At 52.9% G+C, this 13,562-nt stretch overlaps 1 protein-coding gene across 2 annotated transcripts in view; it reads right to left on the reverse strand.

Annotated features, from left to right (window-relative positions):
- MTMR4 (myotubularin related protein 4) overlaps window positions 1-13,562 on the reverse strand; it is a 57,852-nt gene that overhangs the window by 33,544 nt on the left and 10,746 nt on the right. The window contains exons 1-4 of one of the 2 annotated variants that reach the window (XM_053275081.1): window positions 8,531-8,672; window positions 3,466-3,555; window positions 676-792; window positions 237-319 (exon numbers count right to left, since the gene is read on the reverse strand). In XM_053275081.1, coding sequence (XP_053131056.1) covers window positions 237-319; window positions 676-792; window positions 3,466-3,555; window positions 8,531-8,575 — 335 coding nt within the window. In that variant the 5' untranslated portion in view covers window positions 8,576-8,672. Of the gene's footprint in view, window positions 1-236; window positions 320-675; window positions 793-3,465; window positions 3,556-8,530; window positions 8,673-13,562 lie in introns of those variants that run through there. The other variant, XM_053275080.1, reaches the window with a different exon arrangement.

Consider the following 13,562-nt stretch of genomic DNA (forward strand, 5'->3'; position numbering starts at 1 on the left):
AAGGTGCCCCTTGGCTCAGTGAGCAGGGGAGCATCTGCTCTGCACACAGAAGGCCTGGGGATGATGGGAGCTGTAGTCCAGCAGCATCTGGAGGCCCCCAGGTTGGGAACCGCTGGGCTAGACTAAACGTGTTCTGATGCCTGGAAGCCATGCTGAGGAAAGGGACTGAGCTACAGACCGTACTGGCAGGACCACTCACTGAGAGGGTCAAAGGCAAAGCCACGAGGCCGCCCTACCTGACTACTTTGGAGTCCTTGCAGACGATGTGAAGCTGGAACATGTCCCGGCTCTCCACGCTCTCCATCATCCTCAAAGGCACCTAGGAACAGAGTCGGGGTGGGAGTGAACCAGCAGGCCAACGCCAGCCCTTGCAGGCAGGCCCTCCTGGCTTGCCACCCACTTCCAAGTCCTGCCAGCGGCCAGAAAGCAATGGCAACACTCCAACCGCCCTAACCAAGGGATGCGCTCCAGGTGAGGGTGGGGGGAGCTGGAGAGCAGCAAGGAGCTGCCGGCCTCCCCTCCTGCGCAGGCGCAAAGCCAGGGGTGCGGATGCCGCGGGATCACTCGAGCCCCGTCCGTTCTGGGAAAGCCGCCTGTTTTAATCAAGGGTCTCCATCTACCTGCCGTGGGCTTCTGTCCCGCAGCTTTGGCCCTGGAAGGGGCCCCCCAACTCACGTTGACGACGGAGTCCTTGAACTTGATATGGAGCCGGTAGTTGGAGACGGCGATGACGGCGTCGCTTGCATGGCCCAGGTATTCCACGCCCTCGCCTTGCAGCACGGAAAAGGGGATCTGGAGTGGGGGGGGGGAACCAGCCCTGTGACACCAGGTAAAAAAATAACCACCACCGGATTCCTTTTAAGAGTGCCCCTCCTTGGCTGACCTGGCAATGAGGACTAGAAAACCACATTCTAATATAAGTGTAAGAGGTGAGGGGGAGGCAGGCGCAAGTGGTGAAGCTGGCGGAGGCAGAGGGCTGGGTGGGGGGGCCATAGAACGGGCTGCGGTGGGGGGGCTCTCTCTCTCTCGTCCTGCCCCACCGTGGCTGCTTCTTCCTTTTCTTGCTGTGAACCCGCAAGGAGCAACATAGGAAGCTGCCATATACTGAGTCAGACCTTTGGTCCATCTCGCTCAGTATTGTCTACACAGACAGGCAGCAGCTTCTCCAAGGTGGCAGGCAGGAGTCTCTCTCAAATTAAAGCCAGGAGAGGAAGACAGAAAGGGAGAGGCAGTCACAGGTGGGGGCGGGGGGGCAGCTGTGGCTGGTTGTGCAGCTGCCTGCCCTGTTCTTCGCCCCCCACCCCAGCAGCTGCCCCTTGGGGAAGGGGCCCTCTGCAACTGATCCCCCGAAAGTGCTGGGCCACAATCCGTGCCGCATTTGGGAGGAAGTACCACAGCTTGTGCTTCCCCCACTCCCGGGTAAAACATCCAGGGATCTCTCTCCTTGTGGCTTAAAAATAGACTTGGGTGGGTGGGGTGGAGGGGAGCTAGTTAACGGGAAAGCTCAACACCTCCAAGCGCATGTGGAATGGCACAGGAGATGTGCAATCCCCACCGGACTGCTCAGGAGTGCAATTTAGCCAACGGCACCAGTGGGGATGCTTTAGTGGCATCTCTTTGGCCTTGATGCTTAAAAAAGGAAAGAAAAAGAAAAAGACCCAGAGTCAATTGCCCACATCTTTGAAGAAACGCTGAAAACTTAAGGAGTTCCATTTGATTCACTTGGGGAGGGGAGGACATAAACTGGGAGAAAGCCCAGGCAGGCCTTTTAATCTTATTACACTGCTCCGTGGTGACACTGACTCGGCAAAATTGAAGGCAGCTGAAAAGGCTGTCAGCGGTAGCAGAAAGGAGGGCGCTCAGTGATTTAATCGACAGCCACTCCCCGGGATCTGTAACTGCAAGCAAATTCGCTCACACAAGAGTGTACTTGGTACTGAGGAGGAAAGCTGGTCTGGTGGCAGCAAGCATGAATCATCCCTTTTGCTAAGCAGGGCTTACCTAGGTTTGCATTTGGATGGGAGACGGCATGGGAGGGCTGTAAGATATTCCCTTTAGGGGATGGGGAATATATGCTCTCAGTGGTAGGGCATCTATTTTGCATGCAGAAGGTCCCCGGTTCCATCCTGGCAGCATCTCCAGGTAGGGCTGGGAGAGACCCCTAGCTTTAACCTTGGAGAGCTGCTGCCAGTCAGTGTAGACAATCCTGAGCTAGATGGACCAATGGTCTGACTCGGTGGAAGGCAGCTTCCTATGTTCCTAAGAGACGGGGAAGCAGTCAGCCGTGAATCAAAAACATCCTTTCTCCGCTTTGTTTATTTGTACCTAATGTTGTGAAATATTGCTAAGTTTTGTTTGGTAGCCAGTAAGATGCGCCAGAAGCTCATCATGAATTCCATTTCGCTGCTCTGTTTTGAGGGTTAACTTGCTAATATTATATTACAATTTCTATGGTTTAATTCTGCTGGGCTTCTGTGTGGATATATTAGTGTTGTACTGGTATGTGACTGTTATAAAGAATTTTATTTTGATTTGACTGTGAAACCTGAGATGGTTTTACAAGGATTAAACACACACACAGAGAAACACAAAAATCAAGCCAAACAAAAGATGGGCTAAAACATTCATTCCCCATTAGAAGTTTAACCTTGCCATGCCCAAAACCAGCCCAAACAGAAATGACTTACAGCCTTCCTGAAAGGAGATTTAGCATCTCCAGAGAGGGTTAGAAGAGACTCCTGCCTGCAACCTTGGAGAAGCCGCTACCAGTCTGTGTCAGCAATACTGAGCTAGACAGACCAAGGGCCTGACTCAGTAGAAGGCGGCTTCACATATTCCTAGTCCAGCAACATCTGTGGGCCTAGTTTTGAGAACTCCTGACCTGATTTGGCCCAATAACAGGGACTTGCTCTCAGTTGCCCTGTATTTGCCCACATGGGCCTTAAAAGGAATACTGATGATGATGATGATGATAAAGTCCATCTCCTGCCTGTTCTCTGCCCTAGCTCACTGGTGTGACAGGCTGAGATCGGCCCAAAGGAGGTGGGGGGAACCCTTGGGAGTTTTATTTTCCAAGAAAGTCACAACAAAGAGGATGTGGACTGTTTCAGTTCCTTTTTCCAATTCCTCCAGCATCTTCCAGGGAAAGTGTCCCGTAAGAGTTAACGTGACAAGTCAACCTTCTTCTGGGAGCTGGGAGAGCTACTCTGGACACCCCTGTTGGGCAAAGCTGTGGCCCAGCAATGGTAAGAGACGGAGAGCTAAAAATCACAGAATTGGAGGGTTGGAGGGGACCCTGGAGATCTCCGTCCAACCCCCTACTCAGCGCAGGGAGGTGCTGCAGCCTCTCTGAAAGATGTCTGCCCCACCTCTCTCTGAAAATCTCCAGCCCTCTGGCCTTAAACTTTGGCCCCAATTGATACCCCCGCCCGCCGTCCCACTTGCCAATTGCCCCAGGGAACTTACCTGTAGAGAGTCTTCTTCCTTAATCAGTTCTTTGTGGGGGAACAAGTCCTTGGCCTGGATGTACTCCAGACTGGGAGGGCCCTCCTCACCCTGAATGCCAAAGACACGGACAACAAGCAGAGAGACATGTCAGAAGGATATTAGCAAAAACATACATGCAACCAACAGGGAAGGCAGAGCACACACCCCAACTGCAATCAGACACAACCTGCCAGCAACACAGACACAACCTCCTTCAATCCCCCACCCTCACAGGAAGCTGCCTTCTGCTGAGTCAGACCCTTGGTCCACCCAGCTCAGGACTGCCTGCACTGACTGGCAGCAGCAAATGTGCTCTGCGAAGTACCCGGGTGCTCTGCGGTAGGGAAGCCATGCTTGCATTGAGAAGATTATGCCCAAGTTAAAGCTGCAGGGGCTGGGGGGGGGGTGGGGGGAATCCCAGGCATCTTGGACTGGAAAAGCATTCATGCCAATGATTAGGAATTTGAAGTATTTCCCAGTGCGGCTACTTCCCCAGTAAACCTGAAAGCCGACCGACTCGCGGTTCCTTCTGCGCTGTAAACAACTGAGATATGGGACAGAAAGGGGAAGCTGCACTTTAAAATGAGGGTGGGCTGGGGGCTTTCCTGACCACAGAAGAGCTTTTGTAGGGCTGAGGGAGAGTGATTTATCATCTAGAAAATCTCTTCTTCCATGCGAATCAAAGTGACTGACTTCTGGGCCCAAGACGGCCCTTGGAAAAAGTAAAGCAAGCTTGTCCACATGACACACTTAAACCAGTTTGACATGGAGGAAATCCAGCCATGGTAATGATGTTTAGGGCAGGCATCTACAAATCCACTTGCCAGCTCACCAGTGGCGAGTGCCCCCAGCCCTCTGGCGAGCAGACCCCCAGCACCACACAGATCTCCTCTCTGGAGGTCTCCTCTGCACCGCCATGTGCAAACAGCATGAACCCTGTCTGAGCAATCAGAGAGGGCTCCCCACTTCTTCCCCTCTCCATCTCCCAGTTCAAATGAGAGAAGACCCACTTCCCACCAAAGCCTGTGCCCCAGAAATGGATCTGAGGGAAGAGCGGGGACTGGGGGCGACCACAAATAACGACTGGTGAGTGAGCTGTGCCCAAATTTGGGGGCCGCTGGTTTCGGGGGTAGTGAGATTTCCCCACGTCCTCACAGAACTACAGTTCTCAGTGTCATTCGGAGGAGCCCTGAAAGCCGCACCACCTTCACACTGGTCGAAACTGGCAGGTGGAGTTGTGATGGTAAAAAACTGGAGAGGCCTCTAGCAGATGCTTCAGAGAGGGCCTAAGGGCACCGGAATATTGCCCCAGCAGGAGGACCAGGTGACGGGAAAGACCCCTCTCGGCCTGCGATCCAGCTGCCAAGAAGAGACCAGCTGCACCTAAGAGGCAGCTTCCTACGTTCCGATGATGTGCCCTCGTTCTCCTCCATCTGATTCCACAAGCACCTGTTTTGCTCACGGAGTTGTTCATCTCAACCCTAATGCACAGCTGGGCAGACTTGGCCCTCTAGATGTTGCTGAATGGCAACTCCAATCCTTGGCGGAGGGCCGGTTTGCCCAGCCCTGCTCTGAAGTAGCAGAAGAGTCAGAGGTGTGGAGGTGTGGAGATAAGAGGTGTGGAGATAAGCTGAGGGCTCCCCTAGAATGAGGAGCATCTGAGAGATCATGGCACCATATGAGGCTGTCAGCCTAGTGACCGAGGGGCATGTTCCACCAGCGTGTGTGCCTGCAATGGGCTGCGGATGTCGTGGATTCGAATCCCATCTGCTGTGCTCAGGTGAGCGCAGGTTCCAGGCCTTTAACAGCAGAGCGGGAGCAACTACAGCAGTTTGGCACAGATGTTTGCACGCAGAAAGCCCCAGATTCGATCATCAGTTTAAAGGTCTCGGAGATCAGGGCTGACTTCCTGTTGCCTGAGGTCTTAGAGAGTCCCAGGGAGCTGGATAATGCGCCGGATGGACCAATGCTCTGACTTACGGCAAAGCCAGACTGCACAGCTGCAGCCCTCCAGCAGCTGTTGGACTACAACTCCCATCATCCCCAGCCACAGCGGCCAATCCTCAGGGACGGTGAGAGTTTTAGGCCCACATCTGCAGGAGGGCTGGAGTTGTGCAGTTCCGGTATAAAGGCAGATTTATATGACCAAGGAATGCCTTTGCTCCATTGTGTATCTCAGGGTTTCTACTCCCAGAATCCCCAGACATGGCCTTTATCGCTGAGGATTCTGGGAGTTGTAGTACAACAACATCTGGGGGCCCAAGGTTAAGAAACCCTGGTGTATCTCACATATGGATAGCACTGGGCGATGTAGACCAACACAGTAAAAGGAGTTACGTTCATACAGCCTGCTTTGTGTAGGACCACAGGCTTCGGAATGACCCAGGGCTCTTCTTCAGGTGAATAAAATCCCCCTTCAGCCATGAGACTCACTGGGTGACTTTGGGCCAGTTACTTCTCTCTCAGTGTAACCTACCTCACAGGGTTGTTAGGAGGAGAAATATAACCATATACACTGCTCTGAGCCCCTTAGAGGAAGAGTGGAATAGAAACATAAAAATAAATCCAGATCTAGTGACATTCAGACATTACTAATTTATTAAAAGGGTATTTTTCATATCAAAAGCCAATGAGACGTCCTTGTGAAACTGACAGAGAAGGGCTCCCCACCGCCAATTCAATAACTGCTTTTGTCACACAATAGATGCAGGTGTCCATTTTAAGCCCAGGAGAAATCAATTTTTGATGCCCTCGCGTCTGATCCAATTAGGCACTCGGCGTCGCCTACTTTGGATCTAGTGATCGCTGTTGTCTACTTTCAGACACTGAAAAAGACCAGAATTTCTAGGATGCAGTGTATGTGTGTGTGTGGGAATCTTCCCCCTTGAAAGATGACATCATCCCTCATTGCAAATTCACGACGGAGACATCCAAGTTCACCAGTCAATTCTAAATATATCGAACTAGGTTCTTCCTCGCTTGCAAACTTCACAATGCGAGCGCTTTCACCTCTTATTAAACGCTCTGGCCTGCTTCCCCATCAGGAGGGAAGGAGAAGCATTTAATAGACAAGGCAGGAAATGGGGAGGGAGAGATGTTGGGGGAAAGCTCATTTTCATGATAACATTTTCTTCCAAGACTTGCATTTGCTAGGCCCCAGGACAGAGTGCTAAACACGCACCCTTCCCCAATGAAACACTGCTCTTTAAATGGGATAGCAGAAGAAGGGCCAATTTTGCACTTTAAAGGGTGGGAGGAAAGAAAACTTGTAATAGCTGTCAGGAAGAGCGGCTAAAGCCAGTCCAGGATTGTGCTAATTTGCTTGTGGCCTTGGTTCTGAAGAGGGGTACTCATGGACTTCTCTTCATGGTGCTTTAAGAAGATGCTGATCAGACAAATGCTTGGCTCTGCCCTGAACTCATTCAGGGGCCTTAAGCAAGCTCCTCCCAGCCTCAACCCCCCCCCCCCACACACACACCATCAGCAAGACAGGGATAATAATATCCACAAAGGTTTGTTGTAAGGATGGCAGCAAGACAATTTCTGCAAAAAGTTCCAAATACCTGAGAGAGCTGCACAAATGCAAAAGTTTTTACAATCATAATAATAATTATAACTGTAAGCTCCTCGGGGCAGAGACCTGTCCCTTATTCTTTGTAATACACCACTGATAGCACTATATAAACAAAAAGGATAACAACAAATATAACACACACACACACACACACACACACGTCATAATAATGTAGAGGTGCAGAGCAATTCACCCAATGCATTCCATGCTTCCAGATCTGCACACACTTTACCATGGGTCTAACTTAGAGGCAGGCAACTTTCGCTCTCCAGCCGCTGTTGAACTACAACTCCCATCATCCCCAGCTGCAAGAGCAGCTGGAGAGCCAAGGTTAGCTCTCTCTGGTCCAGCCTCGATCATTTCTGTTCCTATCTAACCCCCTCCCCCTGCACGCGCATGCGCACGCGCACACACACACACCTCTCTCTGAGAGGTTAGGGTTTTGTGTCTGTGACTGTCAGTCGAAACACGACAGCCAAGATACAAAGTCGGGGCCAAGGAACTGTCAGTGTGGATCTCTGAACTTGCCCCACGTATCACCCTCTGGGGACCAACTGGCCTGCGGTCCCCGCACCCGCCACACACTTGCCCGGCTCTCAATCCACTTTGGTGTCTCGCCTGGCATCCCAGTGCAAAGAGGCCCTGCTTGGGTGACTCCCTGCCCCCCAGATGTCCTCCAGGCCCTCTCCTTCCAGAATCTGCTGGCCCAGGCTGGCCAGCCGGCCGGCCTCTGTGGCCCAGCTATCCGGAGGCCCAAAGCTGGGAGCGCTCGGTGCTGAGTAATGGCAACAGAATCACGGCCACTCGCTGGCCATCATGGGCAGGGAGCATTGCCGGTGGCGGGGTGGGGGGGATTTCTCTCAGCTGAGGCTGGCTGACTAGCAACAAGGACTGAGCGGAAGGCACTCCCCACACCCACCCGGAGCCCAGCACAGAGTCTGCTCAGTGAGTTTCAGCAACATGTCCGCAAGGAAGAAAGGGGCGGGGTGGTGGTGGGGATGCTAATAGCCAGGCCTGTGTGGGTCCTGATGCAAGGAAACAGAAAGCAGAGGCCCCAGGGCTGTCGGAAAGAGGGGCTCGCACCGGCAGGCCCCAGGTATGCCCAGGTGGGAGGGGCAGGCCCTCCGCAGGGCCGGCACTGCGCTGGGTAGCACTGCTGGGTAGCACCGGGCTAAGGGATGCTCTCCGGACGGAGGGCAACCTCTTTCTTGCTCAGTGGGGCCCCCGTGGGGCCGTTTCCCAACCCCTCCTGCGACCCCTAATCTCCAGGCAGGCATGGGGGGGAGCGCTCTGGGGGGGGGCCCTGCAGCCGCCGGATCAAGGTGAGGGAGGCGGCTGGGGGAGGAGAGCCACTCCCTGAGCAGGCAGCCAGCCGGCGCAGAAGGCCAGACGCCTCCCGAGGAGGGCAGCAGGAGGCTCCCTGCTCATCATCTCAGGCCGGGGAGGTGAGGGGCCCGAGAGCCCACTTACAAAGCAGTTGAGCAGGGAGCAGGAGACGCGGCCCGGCAGAGTCATGGTCGCTTCCCGAGGAGGAGGTCGCCGGGCTGGGGGCAGGCAAGTGGCATTGCTTCCCGCGAGCCCCCCTTCGGCGCCGCCGGCTGGCGGGGGGGCAGCTGGCGGCAGGCAGGCCTCCGGGCAGGGGCTAGAGCATCTCTGTTGCCGCCGCCCCAGCCGGGAGAGCCGGAGCAGGTGCACCCACCGGCCGGCTGAGAGGAGGCTTCTTCGGAGAGGCGGCTGCTGCTGCTGCTGCCGACAATGGAGGGGAGGGGACGGCGAGAGGAGGAGCAGCAGTGGGGAGGAGGCAGGGGAGGAGGCAGGCTCCACCTCCTGCCCAAGAAGGCCGGCCCGGGCTCTGCCATGCCAGGGACTTCCTGACAGGCAGCAGCAGCAGCAGACAGAAAATGGAGTCCTCCTCGGCTCAGCCAGCCAGGAGGGATCGCGCGCGCCTCCCGCCCCGCCCCAGACAAGAGGCTCTTCAGGAATGCACATGGGAACAATAGCACCAGCAGCCCGGCTTTGTGTGCTCTGGGGTGGGGGTGGGGAGACCCAGCCGGGATTCGACTGGGGAGGCACCTTCACACACGGAGACGGTCTTAGGGCAGGCGGCCCCGCCAGCAGTGGCAGCAGCAGGCCCTGCAATCTCCTCTGGCGGGGAGCCAAGGAAGACACAGCTGACAGCTTCGCCGGCCAGACGCCCCCGCCGCTTCCCTGCAATAAAACAGGAGGGCGTCGTGCCCGGAGACTGCAGCTATGCTCTATGCTCGAGGGAGATGTTGCTAGACCCCACAGTTCGGCCCTGAGCTGTCCTTGAGAAGGCGTCGGGACGTCGGGAGCAGCCTTATACTGAGTCAGTACATTGGGCCATGGAGCTCAGGACTGCCAACACTGCCTGGCAGCAGCACTCCAAGGTTTCATAGGAACGCACGCAGCTGCCATATACTGAGTCAGACCCTGGGTCCATCTAGCTCAATATTGCCTTCCCTGACTGGCAGTGGCTTCTCCAAGGTTGCAGGCAGGAATCTCTCTCAGCCCTCTCTTGGAGATGCCGCCAGGGAGGGAGCTTGGGGTCTTCTGCATGCAAGCAAATGAGCTAAACCTGAGCTATACACCATATGCAAGGTGGAGGTTCCATGCTGAAGACAGCTTTAAAATAAAAAAAAATTTTAAAGGTGAGGCGGGGGGCTAGAGCAGGCCTTGACAAAAAAAAAATTTGGATCTTGGATCCAGACCAGAAATGTAGAAGCCAGACAATGGAGGCTTGATAAAACTACTGCACTTTGCCATGGACATTGTAAGGGAGATGGCAAATGGGCTTCTCTTGACCCCCTTTACAAGCAACCAGTTACACTCCCCCAGAAGGAGCAGGTACACAGCTTGGGAGTGCTCTTGGATTCAGGCCTCACCGGTGGAGGCTACGGCCAGGAGCGCTTTCCATCAATTTCGGCTGATTCGACAGTTGCACCCATTCCTTGAAGAGGATGCCCTCAAGACAGTGGTACAACAGTGGGCAACCTGCCAGCTTGACTATTGCAATGTGCTCTATGTGAGGCTGCCTTTGTAAGTCGTTCGGAAATGTCAGTTAGTTCAAAATCGGCAGCCAGACTGGTCTCTGGGGTAACCCTTGAGCGCGGGGAAATACCCTTGTCTGAGAACCTCTGTGCCTCGAAGTGGCCTAAAGCCATCCAGACTAGTAGCCCTTGATAGACCTGTCCTCCATGAATTTGTCTAAGCCCTGCTTAAAGCCATCCAAGCTGGTGGACATCCCTGCATCCCGTGGCAGAGAATTCCATAGATTAATTCTGTGCTGGGTGAAAAAGTACTTCCTTTTATCCTGGCAATCTGTTTCCTGGGATGACCACCCCTGCTTTTAGTGTGAATCTCATGTGAGCCAACATGGCGTAGTGGTCAGTAGGGATGTGCCCAAACCAGTTCTGTGCCTCCTTAGGGAATCGCCGAACCAGCTTGGGCACCTGCATCCAAACAGGTTTGACAGGGCGAGGATCGGTTCCTTTAAAAACCAGGTAAGCAGGACGTTATCTGCTCCTCGGCCACCCCACTGCTTTTCCAGGGGCAGCACTCATGGCTCATCCCTAGTGGTTAGACTGCTGGACTAGGACCGAGGCGGCACGAGTTCAAATCCCCCTTCAGCCCTGAGACTCACTGGGTGACTCTGGGCCAGTCACTTCTCTCCCAGCCTAACCTACCTCACAGGGTTGCTGTGAGGATAAACACAACCACCAACACCACTCTGGGCTCCTTGGAGGAAGAGTGGGATAGAAATGTAAAAAATAAATAGGCCTTTCCCCTGTAGAACTCCATTAAACAGCATTTTGGGAAAGGGACTCACATCATAAAGCTGGCATGTCAAATTATTATTATTACTATTATTAAAAAAAGAAATAGCAAGGGCAAACAATGACATTAAAATGTTGGAAGAAAAATATGCATTTTGCTTCTCTCCCCCTGCTCCCCACCGGATTCCTTGCTAGAAAAACCTTGGTGTTTGTTTCAGCAGAAAGACAGTGACAAGCTTTTATGAATTCACAGCACTCTTGGTTATATCAGTGTTACAAAACTGGGGCCAACGTTACATTTCAAAAGTATGAACAAGATACCTAGCTCAGATCAGGCTGCGTCTATTTCACAGATGTTTCGCCTGCCTTCTAAAGCCAAGCTCCCATCCGCAACGGCATCACGATAATATCGAGAAGAGAAAGACAAGGACGGCCCCAGACAGCATCAAGATACCCAAATGCAAAACAGGCCCATCAGATCTAATATACTGCCGCTTAGAAGAACCAACACCACCCGGCCAAAAAAAGAAAAAAAAGAATTCAATTTCAAGGCACCGGCAGCAGCAGAACCTCCATGTACTTTGGCAAGCCACCGCCTGGGGAGCGTTCCTTGCAGCAGGCCTCCCATGTAATCACAATGCACTGCTACAAATCCACGGGCGCAACCCGGCTGTTTGCAGGAGACACCCCCGCCCCCTTTCCAGCTCACAGATGTGACCGTAGCCGAGGACGCACGCCCAGTTCCAGTTCCACTCCGCAGCCTGTCACTGTGTATCCCTCCAGGAAGAGAGGCAAGACGTGCTTCTCCCAGAGAACAGGAAGAATTCGCCTCGCTAAAAGCTTGCATCCCTGTGCCGGCTTCCTGACCGCTCCGATATGTTTGGTCCTCCTCCCTAGAGACACCCCCCCGCAGCCTCCCCATCTCCCTTTATTTCTCCACTTTCACCCACATAAATCCTAGCCCACAACCTCTACTCCTCCAGCTTCATCACCCATAGCTATCCAAAGGTCTTCGGCTCCCTTTAACAACTCTGTCCTTTCTTCCTTGCAGTCCTTTACACCCGAAAATGTCTCCCAGGATGCGTTCTTAATACCCAATTCCCCCCCCCCCCCGAGATAGGGCTGGTATCTAACTTAAGGTAGGAACACAGGAAGCCACCTTATACTGCCTTATAGACATTCGTCCATCTCGCTCAGTACTGTCTACCCAGTCTGGCAGGGGCTTCTCCAAGGTTGCAGGCAGGAGTTTCCCGATCTGGAGATGCCAGAGAGGGAACATGGAACCTTCCACATGCATGCAAGCACGCAGGTGCTCTTCCCAGAGCGGCCCCGTCCCCTAAGGAGAATCTCTTACAGTGCTCACATACAGTCACCCATCCAAATGCAAACCAAGGCAGACCCTGCTTAGTAAAAGGGACAATTCCTGCTTGCTACCACAAGACCAGCTCTCCTCCCTGAAATAATCACATGTTGTTCTTGCCTCCATATCCCTCCCCTTGTGGTCTCCCTTGGGATTTATTTAGATCCCAGTTTAAATAAATCGGGATTAAAATCAATTTATTAATTTATGACAGGTGTATCCTGCCCTTCATCCAAGGAGCTCAGAGTTCTTCCTTCTCCTTTTTATCTTCAACCTCCCCGACACTGAAAGGTAGGTTAGGCTGAAAAAGAGTGAGCAACCCAATGTCAGCCAGTGAGCTTCATGAACGAGTGGGGATTTCAAACCGAGTTTCTTAAGTCCCAGTACAACCCTCTAACCACTACACCACACTGGCTCTGACTGTAAAACCCTTAAGAGACCCCTCTGTAATGCAACATGTACCATACACTGACGGAGCAATACAAATCCATTTAGTTTCGTAATAAACAGTTATATTCCGCTTTAGCTTCCTCAGATAAAACTCAACGAAGCAGATAAACAGAACCAAGGCTGCAGAAATGCCCTAGTCTACTAGTCTGTGACGAGTGAAAAATGATGCCCAACGAGTGAAAAAAGTCCTGATGAGCAATATACCGATATAGCTTGATGAGTAAGATATTTTTTCTTGCTGATAAACTGAGGCAACATTTCTTCACCCCTGTACAGAACCAAAACACACAATGCCAGAGCTGGAAGGAAGGAGCAAACAATCCACAAAATGCAAAGCACAATGCAGAGCAAAAAAAAAAACAAGATATCAACAGCAATACAGAAGATAGTCAAAACAACAAAAGCTCTCCCCGAACGCCGCCTTAAAGAGTCAAGCTTTGCTCTGAACATTCAGTAAAATTGGTGCTACCATGAGAAGGCCTTGCTCCTTGTAGATGCCTGCTGAGCTTCAGTCAGGGCGGGCACACGGAGCAGGACTTTAGGCATTGTGATGGGACACAAGGGGGTATATGTAGGAGAAGATTACCTTGAGGTAGCCAGGTCTCAAACTGCTTAGGCTAGAGGTAATAAAATCTGGGTCCCGAGATGCTGTTGGACTACAATTCTCATCATCTCCCGCCACAATGGCCACTGTGGCGGCAGAGGATCATGGAAACGGCAAGCTAACAACATCTGGGGGCCCATATTTGAGACACCCCCCCCCGACTAAGGCTTTTAAAGGCAAGAGCCAACACCTTGAAATGAGCCCAGAAACACATCAACAAGCAGCACACTGGAGTAAGCCGCTCCAGTCAACCGTTTTACGCACCGGTTGAAATTTCTCGACGCACATCAAGGG

The sequence above is a fragment of the Hemicordylus capensis genome, chromosome 12 (assembly GCF_027244095.1).
Source record: "Hemicordylus capensis ecotype Gifberg chromosome 12, rHemCap1.1.pri, whole genome shotgun sequence".
NCBI classification, from domain to species: Eukaryota; Metazoa; Chordata; class Lepidosauria; order Squamata; family Cordylidae; genus Hemicordylus; species Hemicordylus capensis.